General features: G+C 40.3%; 1 protein-coding gene across 1 annotated transcript in view; it reads right to left on the minus strand.

Moving 5' to 3' along the window:
• The window catches only part of ENPP2 (ectonucleotide pyrophosphatase/phosphodiesterase 2), a 71,698-nt gene that overhangs the window by 37,723 nt on the left and 14,268 nt on the right, over nt 1-19,707 (minus strand). Inside the window, 7 exon segments of the mRNA XM_053950772.1 lie at nt 4,601-4,720; nt 5,942-6,021; nt 7,060-7,157; nt 8,438-8,498; nt 10,534-10,659; nt 12,688-12,843; nt 18,491-18,593. Coding sequence (XP_053806747.1) covers nt 4,601-4,720; nt 5,942-6,021; nt 7,060-7,157; nt 8,438-8,498; nt 10,534-10,659; nt 12,688-12,843; nt 18,491-18,593 — 744 coding nt within the window.

Raw genomic sequence — 19,707 nt, forward strand, 5'->3', positions numbered from 1 at the left:
TGGGTGTAACTGTTAATGTGTTAGAATTTTATAGTCAGCGGTTTATGTCAAATGTCCACTCCTGGCTTGCGTATGGGACAAGACTAATTGTATTGCAAACTATATAAAGGACATATTTCTGAATTAATTTGTTTAAGCAGAGAGAAGGGGAATAAATATTTAAAAAATAATGAGAGATCAACCACTCTATCTTCCTACCATGCCACAGAAAACCAACAATATCTAGCTTTTCCAATACAGAAAGACCTATTAAATTATGCAATCACAGATTCAAACCTAGTAAACTGGCATGTGTCCTGAAAAATAGTATACATGCTTTCCTAGCCATATGTTAAACATATCCTGTAAGTTTAATTACTTTTATATCCTCTGTGTTGAATGACTACAATTCTTCTCCATTACTTATGGATGAAAGGAGATGAGGCTAAGCAATCAGTTAGGTGTCAATGTCATATGGAACATGGAAGTCCCAGGTTCTCCCCTTCTTCTTGCTGCTAGACACACTTGCACACAGGTGTGCAAGTACTTAATTCAGAGTTACTGTGGCATTTTCTTTGAAAACCTGCACAGAAAGTGGGATACCTCCCTGGTTTTAATCTTCCATGAATAAACAAGAGTCCACAATTTCACAAAGGCTGACACATATTTGACATGTCAGACGCATCAAAGGCTGATGTAGCAATGAGAAATCCCTTCCACATCTAGGCAAAGGTGGGAAGGAGGAAATAACAGCATTTCCAAGTAAAGAAATGTGTACAAGACTGGTGCAAGCATGTAGAATTAATACCACTCCTGCACCATTTGCAATTTGTTTTGCAACAAGGTAAAATGTGGAGTAGCCCCTTCCACACTTCTTACATTACAGAAATGTTCTCCCAGACTTGGCAACTAAGCATTGCCTTCTTGCCCAGACAGAAGATTTTTAGTACAAGAACTCTATTAAATAAATAGACAAATAAATAGAGTCCTGTTGCTTGTTCATGGCTCAAAGCTGGATAAAAAGAAGTACGTATAAAATAGAATTACAGACATCTTTCCTTCTGCTTCCCCTACCAATCAACAAAGTGATTGCAAGACCTGTTCAGGATGGAAAGGCAGATGACAACATTCTGAAGCTCCTTCTGTAATTATTAGACAGACAAAAATCAACAAAATTCCAATAATGCTTTTATTCTAAATAATGAGATATAAATTTGGATGAATCAGGAATATCAAGTTAAGATGCAGGGTGATGATAGCTAATGTCCACAGGCATACCTTGAAGACTACAAAGGCAGCTTCACAACATGCTGTCTGATAACATGTCATGTTATCAGGAATGTCATGGCCATGTTTAAGGATTAACATCTCAAGACAGTCCTTTTTTGGGGGTTGTAGTATTTAAAAGGTTGATAGTGAATTTAAAGCTACATACAAGGCACCCTAAACATCCATCAATACTTTTAAAATTATGATATTTCTGAAGTGAAAGACATCTTTTGGACTCAACTTCAGATCCAAACCAGGTTACCTTGTGAAGGAGCCTCTCTGTCCCATTAACCAGCAGTTGTATACCTTGCCTTTTCTGACCTTGGAGAGGCCAATGGGTTATTTCTAAAGATCATGGAAGATCACTTAAAAAAAAGCCCCAATGTAGTGTAAGCTTAAACTCACTACATCAAACCAAGACGTGGAAAACTAGTGCTTACCAGAAGCCAAAGACAGCTGGAGCCTAAATTTAGTACCTAAAGTTACTTGGAATGAAAACAAGAATGTCAGTGTCATGAAAAATGAGCAGTAAACTTTGTTTCCCCCATGGGCACTGATGCTCACCATTGCTGTGAGATGCTGTTGCAGTATGAGGAGTGGTTTTAAGGCTGTTTCCTATGAAACACTTTTGTTTTGAAAACAAGGTTGTTTTAAGCTTATATAATAAATCAACATTGTATACTAAATCAGGAAGTCCCATAACCAGCTACAGCACCCTGAAACACTTCCAAGCTACTTTCTCCCCACTTCTCCCTTTCCTAATGCTATTAATTTCTCATAATTCCTTGAGTAAAAACATTCAGATACTCATCTGCCAAATCCCACTGATGTCTGGGGTAATCTGGCTGTTTTTCAGCAAAAGACTGAGTATTAGAACAACTAAAGAAAGAAAGAAGGAAAGACCACCAAACCCCACCACATTTTCATAGATCTATATACAGTAGGCCTGTTTCCAGGAGCAAGAAAGTATTCCAGAAATTATCAACGTTAAATTACATCCTCTTCTAGGCATTTTAGCCGTAATACAAAGCTGGGAATCTCAGATACTTTTTCTGCCTCCTTGCATAGAAAAATAATAATTTCCAATCCTGTGCAAACCATATTCCATTCTGCTGGTTTTGAGTACTTCAGTTTGAGACCCAGGATCTAAAAAGAGCCAGATGAATATATGATATGACAGACAGGATTCCTTTAATACACAGGTCAGATATCCCTTTCTACCTCCTTAACTGAACTGGCTCATCTTTCAATACCCAGCTATTTTGGGCAGTCTATGTCAATGTCATATCTAAAGAAAATTATAAAAAGGCGTTAGATACTGACTGTATCTAACCAATACAGACAGAGGTAACTTCTTCTCTTATAAAAATCTGCAGTTCTCTTATCAAATGTGCAATTCTTGCACATGGAGAGAGAGTATAATTTATATTTCTGCAAGAGATCTATCACCTCGTTATCCAGCTATTGTGGCCACTCTATCAGGTTTGCCCAATTTATGTGTTTCCCTCATATTATGTGTATGGGAATTGAATTTCAGTCCTTCCTCTGTGCATTTGCTTCCAATTTTCCAAAGACATGTCCAGTTTATTACATGATTAGTGTGTTTCCTTTTTAACAATTCTTCAGAACAACTGGTTTATTTTATCGTCCCTATTTGGGTATTCAACATCCCCACACACACACACCCCATCCTCTGAGGATTTCATCCAGCATAAGGTCACCCACTATTGCTTAACTTTCTCAAACTCTTCTCAGATGACATTTTTCATCCAGAAAATATTTTATTCCCTGGAGTAGCATAGGTGTGGGAATTAACAATGTTCCCCACAGAACACAGCAGGTGATGAAGTATTCATAGACTTATATCGTACTTCTAAAATATCATAGTTTAAAAATAGAGACATTTGTACAAGCCCCAACAATTAGTTCTCCACTAACTCCTACCTAACCATGATTAAGGTAAGATGCAGAATTAAATTTGCAATGCACAATTAAATTCCAGCTGCCTAATGAGTTGTCACACAGTTGAGCCACAGGATTATCAATGAACTCAACTCCAGACTGGAGCAGGTTTTAACTGTGTGGCTCTGGCTGTAGCTGAGATAAAGAGGTTACACACTGCTGCTCTTTCACTGCTGTTTGGATCCTGATTCTTTGCTTCCATCTGGAAAGGTAATAGCTATGTTCCTCACCACCCATGCCAAAAGCTAACCCAGGACACAGCTAGCCAAGGGAGTGCCTACACTCACTGACAGACTTTACAACAGCACAAATACCTCATTCTGGCTCAGCTACAGCCAGACACATCTGCCTGCAGCTCTAAATTGCCTTGTCTCACATTTGTTGTGGACTAAACGACTTGCAGACAACACACACACTTGCTAAGCCTATAACTGTCAGAGTAACTCCCTTTAGCCTCTTGGGATATTTCTGTCTTAAGAGATTTGGGGGATTATATGGATCAAATTAGCAAACAGAAATGACAGATTATGGGGTCCCAAACCCCTTCCAATTTCCTTACCTCTACCATCTCACTCTTTTGAGAGGTTAATTCATCAGAGACCATTTAAGCCATAGTTCCCTAAGCAATCAGTGCAATGACATGTGCATGCACCTTGGCTTCCTGCACCTAAAACTTACTGGTTTTATTTTTGTTGTCAAAGAAAGCCACCACAGCATGCACTAACAGGGGAAAGTGCAGCAGAAGCAAAGGGACTGTCTTAGCTGTAGTAATACAGAATACTTGGAAGGACTCCATCTCCTTGTCTAGAATAAGGGCTCAGACCAAGACAAATCAAGTCCAACACTAATCCAAGAGACTGGACATAGTTCAGCCTCTGTTGCTGTGCTCAAGGCAGACATTAATTCTCAAGTTTCCATGGCCTCTGCAGTAAATCAGGTAACAGTGATTACTTGTGGACTTTAATAATAATTATGAAATTATGCTGTGCTATGCTGACAAAATATTTATACTAAAACTTCTCAAGAACATTACTAGGACAAAAACCTAAGAAACTCATAATGAAAAGGAAACATTATGCCATAGTAACAAAATCACAGTGTTACACTGCTGCCTCAAGTGAAGGTTTTATCCTAGCTGTGTCTAATTTATACTTATCAGTGCAAACACCTTTTCATAGTCAATGGATTTATTATTCTGAAAAGCAAAAGCCAACTCAAAACATTACATTAAACTGATAGACAGAGGGCCAGCTGTGGGGGAGGGGGTAGGGATTAGGTAGAAATTGTTCACATATGGTTTTTTTAATTATTATTATTGGCTATGTTCCACAGCACAGGGGGAGGGGAAAAAAGAGAGGAAGAAAAAAGTAGGAGGGAATTTGAAACTTACTGGTTGACCTCCCCACCATCTGTGATTGAATTTCTCTCGCCCTCGAAGACTGAAGCTGGCATCAAACACTGGGTCATACATCGAATTGCCAACAATCCCATGTGATTCAGGATAGAGTCCCTTTGTGCAGAAGTAGATTAATTAGTACAACCCTAATGCACACAAAACCAGTGCTTCATAGCTATCTGAAAGTACCACTAAATTATTTTAAAATAAGTATCTTTGTAACTACATACCAGAAAATATTTTTACTTTCAGATAAGCACATTTAAATCTGGCTGTAGTAATGAAAGCAGTAAGAGATGATTGAATTGTACTAAAAAGAATAAAAACTCATGTTAGTTTCAAGTTTTTCACACTGTTTAAAATTTAGTTTGAGGTCATAAAGAAAAAGCATAAATGTATAAAAACAAGATCGATTTGTACTTTCAGTTCCTCTTCATGAATGCCCTTTCTGGACACAATAATTAATTCTCTGGTTGCAACAGTAACACTTAGCATTTCCATTTCCTACTATTTTTATCTTCATGACTGCTTGTGTTAGTTACATTATTTCCAAGAAAAAAAAAAAAAAAAAAAAAGAGGCAGGTCACCCAAAGCTATGGCTTTATATCACAATTTGTCCTGCAGTAAAAGCAATTCAGGGAGAAGAGCAGAAAATTCCTTTCTCTGGGCCTTATCCCAACCTATTCTTTCTCTGTATGCTCCTGTCTCATCCATTTAATCATTTGTGCAGTGGCTGCACAAAAAAAAAAGAAGGGGAAAAAATTGCAGCTGCAGGTGGACAGTCCCTTATGGCAGTTTTGGGAGCACTATCAGTATCACACAGGTGTGGGGACAGCCTGGCTGCCAGCCCTGCCACCACGGCACAGCAATGGCTCCTCTCACCACAGGGCCAGCACAGCATCCAGACACACTCAGCAGCTGCACACTGCCCCACTGACTTTGGCTGCTCCAGCAGAGAAACAACTGCTGGTTGTACTCAGGGCAGCATTTCAGGGGTGTTTTTTTTCCCCTAGGAAAACTTTGACCTGTAATTATGCAGCAGTACAAATAACTGCAAAAGCAGGCATAAGCATAGGAAAGCTGTGACAGTGTATAATGGTGTGATACAATCCAATTCACCACTTCAAAATAAAAGAAAATACTTAAATATTTTTTCTTCAAAATGAAGAAAATACTTAACATAAATAAATACCAAAAAGGATGGACAATAAAGCAGTTATACATATGTATATATATATAATGGGTTTTTTTAAAAAAAAAACCTTGCTTCCCATAACACACATTTCTACTCCAGTGCAACATTTTAGCATGAAAAAATCCTTCCCAGGGACTTACAGTAGCAAGGGTGTACAAGTTGGGGAATGTTTTTGTAGGGTAAACAGGTCGCATGTAAGGAGAATGTGTTCCACAAGATCCTGAAAAATCAAATGCAAATGTGAAAAAGCAAATATCTTAAGACATGGAAAACAAAACCAGAGAAACTAATTTCTATGAATCAAAATGATGCAGAAACTAGTTAAATTTTAACTAATTTAAATGAACTTTCTGCTGCTTAACAGCAGTCAGCAGTAAGGGCAGTAGTAAATCTACTCAAGCACTCTTTGTACTTCACAACTGACAACTGAAATAATGCCTCCAGATGACTACAGAACCAATTATATTCCCATAGACTGTTTTTTTTTTTTTTTTTCCTGAGCTAGTCTCCATCTGGAGTCGTTGGAAGTGTCTTGTTAAGTAAAACAACAGGAGAAAACACAGGTTTATTTTAAGTAATAAATACACCAAAGCTGCAGTTTCACACTGGGCTTTGTGGCCTCAGCCTCCCCATCATCAAATCATTTAGGCTGGAAAAGACTTTCAAGATCATTGAACCCAACTATAGTTGACTACACAAATATGAGGGCCAGCGTATGCTGGGGATACACAGGGGATAAAAACCCAACACATTTCAAGGGTACAGGCATACACAAATTACCATGGAATACAGAGAGGCTCAAATACTCAGTGCACCCAGTCCTCCACAAACCCAAGAGGATGCCCATTCCCAGGAGGATGAGTGCACAGCATGTTTTCAGCCAGTTACCAGGCATCCAAGTACAGCTTCTGTAGCCACTTATCCACACCTCTGACATTTCTGAATCAAGAGGAAAATTTTGTGGGAACCTCCCAACTAGCCTGTAAACATGTATGATATGTATCATGTACGAAAGATGAATATCTTTACTGACAAAACCACATGAAGGTCACTGATTCTGAGCAGCACTTCCCAAAGCAGCAGCTGTGTGCTGCATTATTCAGGGTGCTTTCAAGTCACAAGTTGGTATCACCTAATTTAAAGGGGACTTCCGCCATTTCATCTCCATGCTGACTCTTCTGTTGCTCAATGAACAACGAAAGCAATTGGGCTGCAGAAGCCTGTCTTTCATTAATTGACAGAAAATAGATGTACTCACTCAGTTTTTCAATATTGGGCATGACCTTGTTCCCTTTCTTCATATATGATGCACGGAAACCATCAACAGAAAAGATGATCAAAGGAGGACGAACAAAGCTAAAGGCAAAAGGAGCAGGAATATAAAGCAGCATTTCAAAATTTTAGGTTTTTTAATTTCCACTTGCTCACTGAGCCTCTAGGAAATCCAGAAGTTCAGTTACTGTATAAACTATATACCTATAGTCTTTTATATACTTAACAGACCATGAGAAATTGATAATCCTCACACTTAGTAACAGCCAGTGTTCACTCACAGTCAGTGAAAGGGCTGATAGCCAACATAAAAGACATCTTCCCTGAGCTTGAAACATATAACCCATAAAGGCAAATGCTTATAAAAGGCGATGGAGAAGGAAATTTACCATGCACAAGTACCCAGCCCAGCACACAATCTCTAGTTAAAAACCACATATCTCATGACAGTTGGTCTTCTTCCTCAAACAGAAGTCCATGGAGCATTTGGAGCATGCTCTGTGAGGCACAGTTCATTCTAACATACTAAAGATGACAGTATTTCTTGTTACTTTATTACTTTTTGAATTTACTACTACTACTGAAAGTCAAGTCCAAGCAGGCAGATACATGCCATGGGTGGACACACCTGGGCTTTTAATGTCATCTGCTTGCAGGGGTTAGCAGCTGTCACTGTCACCAGGAGAAGCATCTCAAAACTATCCTCCTAACAGCACAATCTGAGGTGCAACCCAACACAGCACCTGAGCAGATGCTTATCTTTAGGGATAAGAGAGACAAATGGTTTCAAAAGTTACTTACTTTCTCCAGTTACTTCCTTTCGCCACCTTACTCATGTGCTCAAATTCCTCACTAAGTAAGCCTATACCCCACTGCATTTCAGAAATCCTTTCATTTAAGAGCATAATGCTGAAAGGACAAAATTCCACTTAAAAAACCAAATGACGTGAACTGTGTTCACATATGGCTTAACCTGAATTTTGCTGCAAGCAGAACAACTTAGACCTTTCCACTGACTTCAGAGGAGTTTAGCTACCTTCCCTATGCATGTAAGTGAAGCAAGCAAATCCAGCAGCAGGTGATTGAAGACCAAGAGTTCAAACCCAAATATCATCCACCACTACTCATCCAACAGCTCAAAGGCAAATGCATTACAATATTATGAGCCTAAATAAAGGCAAATGCATTACAATATTACGAGCCTAACTTTAGAAAGGGTGAAGCCCAGGAAAGCATCCAACCCACAATTATTCAGCCTGCATGACAGAACCAGTGCAGAAATGTGATGGGTAGAGGTGTAAGGCAGAGCTAGGGACCAATGGCTTTGCTGCATTTGCCTTTCCAGATGCAGGCAAAACACTTACCCTGCTGGACATTCAGGAGTCTTTATCTCTTCACAGTCATCATCCACCCAGTGGGTTTCTCCTACCAGAAAAGTCACATTGGAGTTACAAAAAATTAAAAAATACAAAATCTGTGGATACAGCTACAGGTTTCACAGAAAATACACATAAAAAAATAAAGCCTAGCTCCAATGAATGGACTGACTTGTCATACTTCCCATGAATAATAAGAATGTATTTTCACAAAGCTGAACAAGTGATCTGGTTATATTCTATTTAACAAAAATATCCAAACTAGCACTTCTACAAGCAGCTCTTAAAACTGGAATTAAAAGTATCCTTTTGACCGCAGGAGACAGTGGTAACGCTTTAGACACAGTGGTCATCTATTTTAATTTTTTTTATTTTTGATCTGTCAAAAACAGGTAGTGCTGCTTCTGGCTGTGAATTCCCACCCTCCTACTATCAGTTCTCATGGCTCCATGAGCTGATTCAGCTGGCTAAAGGCACAAAACAAAAATCATTCTGGGAAAGAGAAACAACTCTAAATAGTTTCCAGCTGGCTTAGAGAGGTGATCAGCTCATGGATCAGGTGAGACTCAAGCTAAAAAAAAAGCATTAAATACTCTTTCAGAGCTACATTAGTTAAAATTACTTTGTGTAATCAACTATTTTCTTAAGGTTTTCACTGCTGAATGTTGTCTATAGAGTGGCTCATGATTTACATTTTTACAGATCAATTGAAAAAAAAACCAAATTATTTACCAATGACCCTACTTTCTGAATCTGGTGCTATTAAAGAAACTGCAATTCAATTAAAAGAACAAAACAAAAAACATCATAGAAAAGACCTGCAGGAAATGTGTGCTGCAGCAATTCCAACTGACCATGACAGAAGGTGGGTGGACAATTTCCAAGGGAAAAAAAAAACAACAAAACAACACACTATCCCCAGATAGGCAAAGGCATGAATAAAGAGGGAACACTGTTCTCACATAAAGCTTAGTCATGTCTGAGTTCCAGGGTCATTGAGATAGTTTGCTATTAACCAATAAAATGAAGATTATGTACATTAAAGCTAGAGACATATGAATTCCTCTGTCTTGACGCTTGTGAGAGGAATCTCACCAAAATGGCAGGAACTAGAAACTATACCAGCATTTAAGTGGTCTCAGCTTCTGGTTTCTTTGGGAAGGGGAAGGACAATCTACAGGGATTTGCTGGAAAATACACATTCCCCTTGGCTTCCCAACAGCAAAACCCAAGTAAACAAAAAGGCCCATTTTTCAGTGTATGGATGGATCTGGACTATTATAATTTTGTGAACATATGCATTTGTTCAAAATGGTGAAACAATTTCAAACTGCAACCCTTGCCCCAGTAAAATTAATAACTGAAAAAACTAAGACCTAGGTGAGACACAAAAGCAAAAACCTGTAGAGCTCATTACCAAGGACCAGAAGACCTGCATGGCAGGTCACAGACCTGTCGAATGGCAGACACATTAGACAGGCAGCCACGCTCTAAAAGAGCAGAGCAGTGGATGAACATAAAGTCTTCAAAGCCCATCCACCCGCCAGGCAGTGCAGGCTGTTCTGCAGCCATGGTGGGTCAGCTGAAGCCCATGCCACCCACCTTCAAGTAACAGCCCTTGCATTCTTGCAACTCCTCTTCCACAAGAAACAAAGCCTACAGGTCTTAGACCAAGTAGTTTGAGCAGGAACTTTTGTGGTGAGGGTGGAGAGAGGTCCTTGGGACAGAGAAAACATATCTAGGAATGCTCCATTCCTTCTGGGATCATTAGAGATCCCTTCCTTCCCTGTGATGCAGACAAATGCATCTGAACAATTTAAAGTTTTGCTCTAAACTCTTCTTCATCCACCTCCATCTCTTCTCTTTCTATCATTACCTCTACAGGCAAAGATAACATCCTTCAATATATTATTTACCCCTGCTAGTGCCCAGAAATTTACAAATGCGATTCCCCACTTCCCCCACCTCTTAAAACAAAAAAAAATCAAAGCAAAACAAGGAGAGTTCCTCTTTTGGATGAAAACTCTTTACCATGCCTTCTATTTGGTTTAGAAAGATAAGAGGTAGAAAGACCAAAGACCTACCTTTGCAAACGACTTGGTAATTAGTACAGCAATCTCCTCTACTTAAGCAGTCTTCAGAGCAGTGACAAGCATTGTCATCATTCCTGGTTTCTCCACAGCGATCTTTAGTACACTCCCAGCCCCGAGCTAAAATATTCACAACGTAAGCAAGAATGAGAGATTGTAATCAAAACAAAAAGTATTCAATCACACTATAATGAAAACACACTAGTCGTTAAACTAGATATGTCAACCAGAAACAAAAAGGATCCTTGTCACTTGCAAGTGCAGGAGGGCTTCTCCACAAATACATGTGTGAGTATTTCTGTTACCCTCAGCTGTTGTACTCCAGGCTTTGTACAATCTGAATGCTAGAAAAAGTGTGGAAAGGAAAAGACAAAAAAGGATGTTCACAGGTAAATGGTGGAACCTAATGCACAAACCACGAATTTCCGGTGTTTCTTGGGTAATCTTTGCTTTTCCTCACAATTACTACAGTCCCCTGCTCAATCAGTAGAAATAAGAAAGTATAAAAGAGACTACATCGATGCAAAGTGATGCCTTGCTCCCACCATCAATTCCTCCCCCATAGGGCAGATCCAGCACCAACCTCAAAGATATGAAAAAACAAGAGCTGTTCTTCAAGGCAAAAACATGGCATGGCTGCTGTGAGAATTCCATCTTCTCTCATCTTGCAAATGAATTTAAGATCTGGCCTGTCTAAATGAGGTGCTCTCTCAAGGGTAGTACATTGCTTTGGAACAGGGCCTATGGTTTTAAACCTATGGTTTTCCACAATAATACCCACAGAGAAACTACAAAAATCACTTTAGACAACATGTACCCAGTAAAAAACCACACATCAGAGCAATGTCTTTTACTCCCCTTTTCTGCTTCGTTTTTCCTATAAGTGTGTAATACTTACAGATCACACATGTGATAATTGCTTGAATAAATGCCTGTGGGAGCATATGACTGACAGCATAACAGCCCCAGGGGCCATACAGGTATCCATCCATATGCATATGGACATGTGTGTCTGCTGTGGACAGGAGGGTGAGGAACTGGAATTCTGCCCTTTAGCAGCAGACGTTTTCCTGAAAGTCTTCAAAAAGAGACTCTCATTCTCTAGCCATTTACAGCAGGGGCAGAATAGCATCAGCCTAAAATTCAGACATTTTTGGCCTGGAACCAAACTTGTTTTTCATACTAGATTACCTCACTCTTTTTTGGTACCAGTCTATAAAAATTATATAATCACAAACAGAACTGAGGAAGTCAGGACTTTCAAGCATGGCACATCCATGGGCAATGATATTTTTAATCATTACACTTTTCTTCTGGCTGCTTAGTAAGTATAATACTTCAATAAAGCAAGAACAACTTCAATGGCAAAAATAAAAGGCACCTGTGTCAACTCTGACCACTGTGCAAACACTGAAGGAGATGGGTACAACTAATAATTTAAACGCACTATGCTAAGAAATAAAATATAACTCATGTCCCTCTTTGAAGTTTTCCTTGCCTGTGACTCATGGAAAAAAAAAAGCCAAGAAAAGAAAGTGAACCTATTGCTATATTTCTGTCCCCCAGGATCCAATGAATTGAAGTCAAATGTTTCTACCAGTGCAGTAATATGTATCCTAACACCTTGAAATCAGGGTCTGAGGCATGGGGAGCAAGCCCTGGCTGTCCCCTGTTCCAAGAGGACCTGTACCCCTTCAAAGATCCCAGCTTCCAAGGCACCCTCTTAAGCGAGCCTGAATTGCTCCAATATTAAGTTAGCAGTTGGGATTTAAAAGGATGGCTGACACAAAATGACCAGTGTCCAGTTTTTACCATGGCTTTTGATTGTAAACTAGAGGTCAGATGGGTGCCTGAACACTATTATTGCTTTTAATTTAGTATCAGAAGATCTGCTTTTCAGAGTGATATGAAGAGTACCCTGCTTTTTCTGCCCCCCACAGAAAGGAGCAATAGGTGCACATTCCTACTGCTCCTTGCAAGGAAACATGGGCTGCATTTTGGGCTGAGCTGAGCCTGGCCAGCCAAGGCAAGGTGAGGAGGAGCTGCAGGTTATGCCAAGGAGTGCTGGTTTATCCAGCAGGTCCTGACCACTGGCAGAACCCAGGTGTCAGCAGGACCTGGCAGTGCAGGACAGGAGACCTATCATACCTGTCTTTAAGCACAGCTCATCAAAGTCGAAGCAGCAGCTGTTGTAGCTCTTGCACAGGTTGTCACAGCGGCAGCCAGGAGGCTCTGCCTCTTGAAGTTCAAAGCATCTGTTTTTGCAGGAGCCAGAAGTATTGATCCAGGGGGAATCTGACAGGACTGTGTGGAACAAGAAACAGGGCAACATCTGTCAGGCTGGCAAGCAATAGGACAGGCAGCTCAGCCCTGAGCCACTCGAATGAGCAAGACCTTGGATGCTTGATCTGGGAAAGGGAAGGGAGAGCAGAAGAATTGCTTGAAGAAACAAAACAAGAAAAGAACAAATTCAAAAAAAGTTGTTCTTTTGGGGAAAATAAAAGGAACCAGCATGCTGTGATAACATCCTGCAAAGAAAGAGCCCTGGCTTTACCTCTGTAACAATCAAGAGATCATTAGCAGAAATGTATTGAAGTCTCCAAGGCCCCATTCCAGGAGCTGCAGCTATTCCACAGAAGCAGGCCTTTGTTTTCAGAAACCAAGTGACATTTTCATGGCTGGCTGGACAGTTTACATAGGAAAGGACTCCAATTAATCTACATGCAGACAGCAGGACTTGGTCTGCTACACTGGAAGGTGTCAAATCAATGTGAAGCGTGAAAGAAAACTTCAAAATGCTTTATAAATTAATGGAGAAATAAAGCAAGGCTTTTTGATGGGCTTCTGCAAAGCACTAAATTGTAAAAACTTGAAAAAATACAGAAGTATTTAAGAAATTAATAATTATTATGTATATAAGTAAATGGAGGGCTGCCAGTCTGCAAACCATGAATAATGCATTAGACTTCAATAATCTATTTATTAGTAAGGGCCTTTAATGTCAAAGCTGATATATGTCTGCTCTTTTCTCAAAACTTACTATTTTATACACTTTATATATAGGAGATTCCTACATAACAGCTTATGTGAAGCAGGAAAATTGTGTGCTGTTCTTTAGGGTTAATTGTATCTTATGAAATAAAGTAAGGAGAATGTATGTTATCCTTTAAATATAGAGGTGTTCCAAGGAAAATTTCACAATGCCTTTTGTTCCTTGAGAGACCTATTAAAATTAAGTATTTGAAATTGTCTTGTGCTTTGTTTTCTTTTAGGCTATGGTTTGGTTTTGGGTTTGGCAAACCTCACCAGGATTAGAAGTATGACTTTTAGAGCACTGACGCAATGGCACTTTTGGGAAATAGTTGCTCTGATATTTTCTTATGTATTTTTCCCCCTACACTTTAACATAGCAGAGAGTTTAGTTTCCACATAAACTGAAGGGAAATCTCTTCCCAAATAAGATGGCATTAACTGAACACTGTGAGAATGGATTGAAAAGATGATGAAGGAAGAGTTTGGAGGTGACATTGTAGCAGCTGATGTCTCACCAGCTCTCATCCCATGCACTACTGCTCCACCACTTCCATTGGAGGGGCACTGACTGGACACCAGCACAAACCACTTCAGGGAGCAAACCTGTCAGAAAATCAGTGCTACAGCAAGATCACAGGTAAGAAACCCAAATGTGCCACAGTTGCAGTCGTGGCTCAGAGAAGCATCAAGGCACACTCCTGTAACTGCTGGAAAAGTTCAGCAGTTCAATCAGTTCATCAGTGCTCAGGGTGAGTAGCATCATACACACAGTGAAGTTTCACTCTATAGGTACATACCCTCCAAGCATGCTCTTAGTGAGCCATTAATATTTTGGCCATCTGAAATTCCAAGGAGATAAAAGAGTGTGCATCTATGCTGGCAATACACAGATCAGTATTTCCTTTGCTTACATAAGTAGGTCACAAAGCTATGCTAGAAATCAATCATATGAGAATTGTTTCAAATCATGTTAACACTCAAATTTTCAGAGCTATGAAGCTGTGGTCCTTATTTTTGATGGCAGCTCCTTCCTATCAAATGCTTCTGAAAATCTATTACCAAAAAATATTTTCATGTTATTTAATCTCTTCCACTACTTTCTTTTTTGGAAGGTAGATAATATATAATCACAGATTCAGTAAGCTGCAAATCAAAGGTATTAGAAACTTGAAGGTATTACATACCAGCATATAAACCTTACCCTGGACATTACTCTTTTCATTTCAAAGGGCTGAGAGGGAGACCTTTTCAGAAGGCCAAAAAAAAACCCAAAACCAACACATCAACATGTGTTTAGGAAAGAGAAGGTGTAAATTTGACTGCAGATTACATAAGAGACGGTTAGCTGCAGCTCAAGGAATGCCTATCTCTTGTAAAGAGCAGCTCATTTATACCAGGAAACCACCCCCACAGAAGCTGTGCAATCTCAGAGCTTGAAGATTTTGAACAAGGGCTGGGGATCTAGAAGATCTAGAAGTCAGAAGTGCTTCAGTAACAGCTGACCAGGTCTTGGGATATGAAGGTCTACATGGGTGTTCAAAATCCCTTCTAGCTCCATCTTCTATAACTGCAAATAGGGTATCCATTTCATGTAAGAAAGGTTTAGCCTACCTTGTCTAATTTTTTCACATCTCTTGACAATCACCTCATTAGTGATGTAGTGAATTATCCCAAATCACTTAGCAAATTCAAGTCACATGTCCTGAGTCAATCTAGGACACTTTCCATATTGCAGCACAAAAGAGAACTTGCTGAATTTCTCCAAATACATTAAGATCACTCTTTTGTTTCTCATGCTTGACCTTGTCTTTATAGCCAAACCATGATTTTCAGGTCATGCACAATGCCATGGCACAGGTACTGGTGCATGCAAAATACTTTGAAAATATATCATTAGGAGCTCTCTCCCTGGTGAGCACTTTCAAATTAACAGAAACCCCTGTAGACAATTTAAAATTCTTTTCAAAATTCGTGCATCCCTCCACAGCTCCTACAGTCAGATGGTGCAGCAGGCACAGGAACCTCAGCCTGAAGATCCTTCCTTCAGTATTTCATACATAAAGCTTTTCACACTGGTTTCCATACATTCCTTTTATTGCCATTAAGTTCAAAACGGCATTGTCTTCTATGTCACAGGTTAGAGAGGGAAGCTAAACAGGGCAATAGCGCCTTTGTGATTCAGTTCAAGGAAGATGTTACATTTCCACTTTAAATGTGTTATATTTATCTTAGAAAGTGCCATATCGAACTATTTATTTTGATTCTGTCTGATTAAAAGGTTTAAAAATAATGAAAACAATTTATTTTCAGTAGTGTTTAAAACAGGACTAAACAATATAGGTATGCTTACAGAGCCACTGTAAGAAAGAGACAACCCAGTAAAAATTTGCCACTTTGGATCCCATATGGAACCTATATGGAACAAAAAAATACTTAAAACATCTGGAGTGCTAGTTCTGCTAGATGATACTCCTATTATGAACTTGCTTTTCATCTTTGCAATGAAGTAAATCCAAATGGAAAGTCAGATAAGGGTAAAAATAACAAGCGTTCCAACAGAAGAAAAGCATTATTCCATTTTTAATTCCATGCTTAAAACTGCAGTGAGAAGAGATAGAAAAACTACAGTGTTTCTCCTTCCAGAGCATTGAGTTATCCTACAGTGATCAAGAATCATGCTTCAAGAGATTACTAAGGCCATTTTCCCTGAAGGTGCTTTAAAAGATGGCTAAGAAATTCATAAAGCAAGTAACTTGCAAAGGCAATGTTAAGGAAAAATGTGAGCTTTGGTTCTCTACTGTATCTTAAAATTTTGAGTAAAACATTTATTTCATTTAAATAATTTGTTGACTACAAATATTCAACATCTCAAGTGTATAAAGACATACATCTGTACACTGTAAAAAGAGAACAAGAAGGGTGTTTTAGCCACTGTGGTGGTACTTTGGAGTGCATTTGCAAGGGACTAGGAAACAAACATGATGTTTTTGGCTCACAGCAGAGTTCTATGCTAAATGAAAATTTGCTTACAATCATGGCATACCTCTGGAGAAATAACAAACTGGTTTCTACAATAATGCTTTCTACAATAATTCTCAATGTCAAGGCACTTGGGAGCAAATAAGCTAAAGAACAGTGAAGCTGAAAAAGAATTTATACCAATCTTTTCTTCTGGATATTTTGTTGGACTGCTCTTCTAATTAAGTATAATTGGAAGTCATGCAATTAAGAGTGACTAAGGTTCTTTCATCACAGTGCTTTCAGTTTGCTAAAAAAACCTGTACATCTCCAGTGTAACTTTTTACTTCTATACTTTGCTGTGACTATACTTCTTTATGCTTGGCTATCATTTTTTTTCTCCTGCAATAAAAGTAACCAAGCTACATAAACACAGAATGGACAAAATCCTCCATTACTTCTGTCTCTCATTATTGCACCCTTGACTGGACTACTTCAATAGTAGTCAGTCAGTCCCATCTGTAAACAAATTTTCAATAGATTTCCAAAAGTACCCCATCTCCTACCCTTTTCAAGAGATCCTGTGTTTCTTCCTACTTTCTGGAATGCTGAGCTAATCCTCCTGCTATTGTAAGGAGCACACAGCTACTGTTCCCAGCCCTGGAGGTGTTGAACAGTGCTGGCTGGCTCAGCAGCCAATGGACCCCAATATCAGATGTCTGGGTCTTCTGGAAAAACCATCTGAGCCCTGCCGTAGACAGTCACTAGTGAAAGTAAAACAACTGGCACTCAGGTATTGAACACTTGAAATGCAAATCCTCCCCGTCCCTATTACACACACTACACATCTGTTCTACAGTTAACATCCTAGAAGATATTTTATTTTTCAAACAATTTTTCTTTTACTGCTATAAAGATCAAAAGCAACAGCCACTATCTTTTTGATTACCTAAAATGCCTCTACTCAGTGACCAGCAGCCCTGATAGTGGCTGTGATTAGACAACAATTCCTCAAAGAGAGAGGACAGCAGGACACAGATATGTTACCAGGAACACAACAAACTCTGGCCATGGCAAACAATTTTATAATTAAACTTCACAGGCTATCATTACAGACGGGCACTGCAAATGAAACCCTTTCACTTCAGTTACATTAACCAGCTCTAAGTCAATGACCACAAGTCTCCTTTCTCCTGCCAAAGGAACAGAGACACAACTCAAGCCCGCTTTTTCTTGAATAAAACAAGGACTAGTTGTCTGGTTCATACATTTTTCCATTTAGACTATGCTTGAGCTCCCAGAGCCCTATACTGCCCCACAACATAAATAACAGTTCCTCCTGTGGCATGTTCTTGCTGTCTTCCAAAGAAAAAAAGTAGTAGGCGTAAGAAAAACAGAGGACTCAGTGACAGCACATCTGCACGAACACCTGCTCTGCTCTCCCAGCCCTCTCCGCCGTCAGATGTCTGCCGTCTACTGTTCACAAACTAGCATGACCTCAGGAGCCACAGAAATCCCAAAAGCTTTTCTCACCAGTGCCTCTTGAAAGCATTTAAAGTTTCTAGAAACCGCTTCAATGCTAGCAAAATAAATCCACCACCCTTAAAGCCATCAGGGAGTTTTCTCTTAGCACTAGAAGGAAGCCATGCAGAGTACAAAACACTGCAAACACTTCAGGAGCTGAGGAGACCAGTCTCTGTGAGACTGACAGTGCTCAGTCCTAAAATAAGCTAAATTTTCCATAGTCACATGCACACAGAGCAAAAGTTTAAGTAAATAGGACACCTATAGGTGAGTCCCAAAGGTCAACTGACTTGGGTTCAGCAAGTTATTTATTCTTCTCCATATCCTAGAGGGAAAAGGAACAAGCAAACTACTGTTAAAGAGTAGGAATGGTTTCTAGCCGCAGTCTATAACATAAGGGTATATGGTGATGTACAATTTATGTCTGTTACTGTACCTGAGACCGGGCCCTCATCCCATTCTTCAGATCTCCTAAATCGATTTGTTGTAAATCCCATGCAGACATTTACTCCAAAGGCAAAAGCAAATAAGGATATAACCTGCAAAAGTAAAACAGCAAAGTAAGCAAACTGTGCAAGAAGCAGGACTTTTGCACTAAAAGCATTATGCATAAAGGACAGAGATGGTCCTCAGTACATTGGAGCTCCCTAGTACTGCAGTTCCCATCACTGGAGCAGCAGCTGACAGCGTCACCGCTGGAGAGTAACACAAACCAGAAGGGGTTTATGAATAAAACATCTCTTTCTAGAGCTGAAACACTCCTTTTTGTAGGAACTTATTCAGGAGAGACGGGCTACTCCTCCTCTAAAAGCAAACACGCTCCACTCCTCTCCTACCTGGTGTGAGTGGACGCAGCCCTGCTTAGCCATACCAGGGAATTCTTGAAAAGCCTGTGCCGCACTGTCGCCTTTTTTTATAGTGAGCGCAGAGCTCTGTTTGCTCGGGGAGTTCAGGCTATTAGCTACAAGTAATCCCACCTGGTGAGGTTGACAGGCTCGTGTGATTTGTCCAGGGGGTGATTTCATCATGTTTCACTCACAAATCGCAGCTCCGAGTGCAAGAAGCTCCAGGCATCGTCGCTCGCTACGCCCTCCCCCCAAACGCACACCCGCGCTCTTTTATGTGGTTTCCTCTGGCAGAGCAGGGCTCGCTTGTGCCGCTGCGGCCAAGAGCTGTTCCTGCTCGTTTTATTCTCCTCACAAAAGTAACATGCTTAAAAGAGAAACCAAATGCGGCTCCATCTGGCTCAGAGAAGAAGCAGGGGGAAGCTCGCTGGGGGCTGCCAAATGCAGATCTCCCGCTGCCACCCCCAAAAGTGGCCCGGCCGGTGTCAGGTGTGGCAGCCCGGGGGTTCGGCCCAGGGCGCGCCCGCAGCCGCTGCCCTCGCACGGTCGGGCGGGTTTGGGGAGCCCCGGCTCCTTCTCCGCGGGTGCTCCCCAAGTTCCTCACTGGCTACCGAGCAGAGGCCTCTGGAAACTGCCGACACCTTCAGAGCAGGGGGCAGGGGGGCATTTTTCAACAGTGTTCTCCCGTGCTGCTGTGGCAGGGCAAGGCTCGTATCGATGGAAACAAAAGCAGTTTCATCTGAATAGCTGGAAACCCTAGACTTCCAGAAAGGAAGGGAAGTGACACGTTCCCTCTGCCCCACATTTC

The sequence above is a fragment of the Vidua chalybeata genome, chromosome 1, assembly GCF_026979565.1.
Source record: "Vidua chalybeata isolate OUT-0048 chromosome 1, bVidCha1 merged haplotype, whole genome shotgun sequence".
Taxonomy (NCBI): domain Eukaryota; kingdom Metazoa; phylum Chordata; class Aves; order Passeriformes; family Viduidae; genus Vidua; species Vidua chalybeata.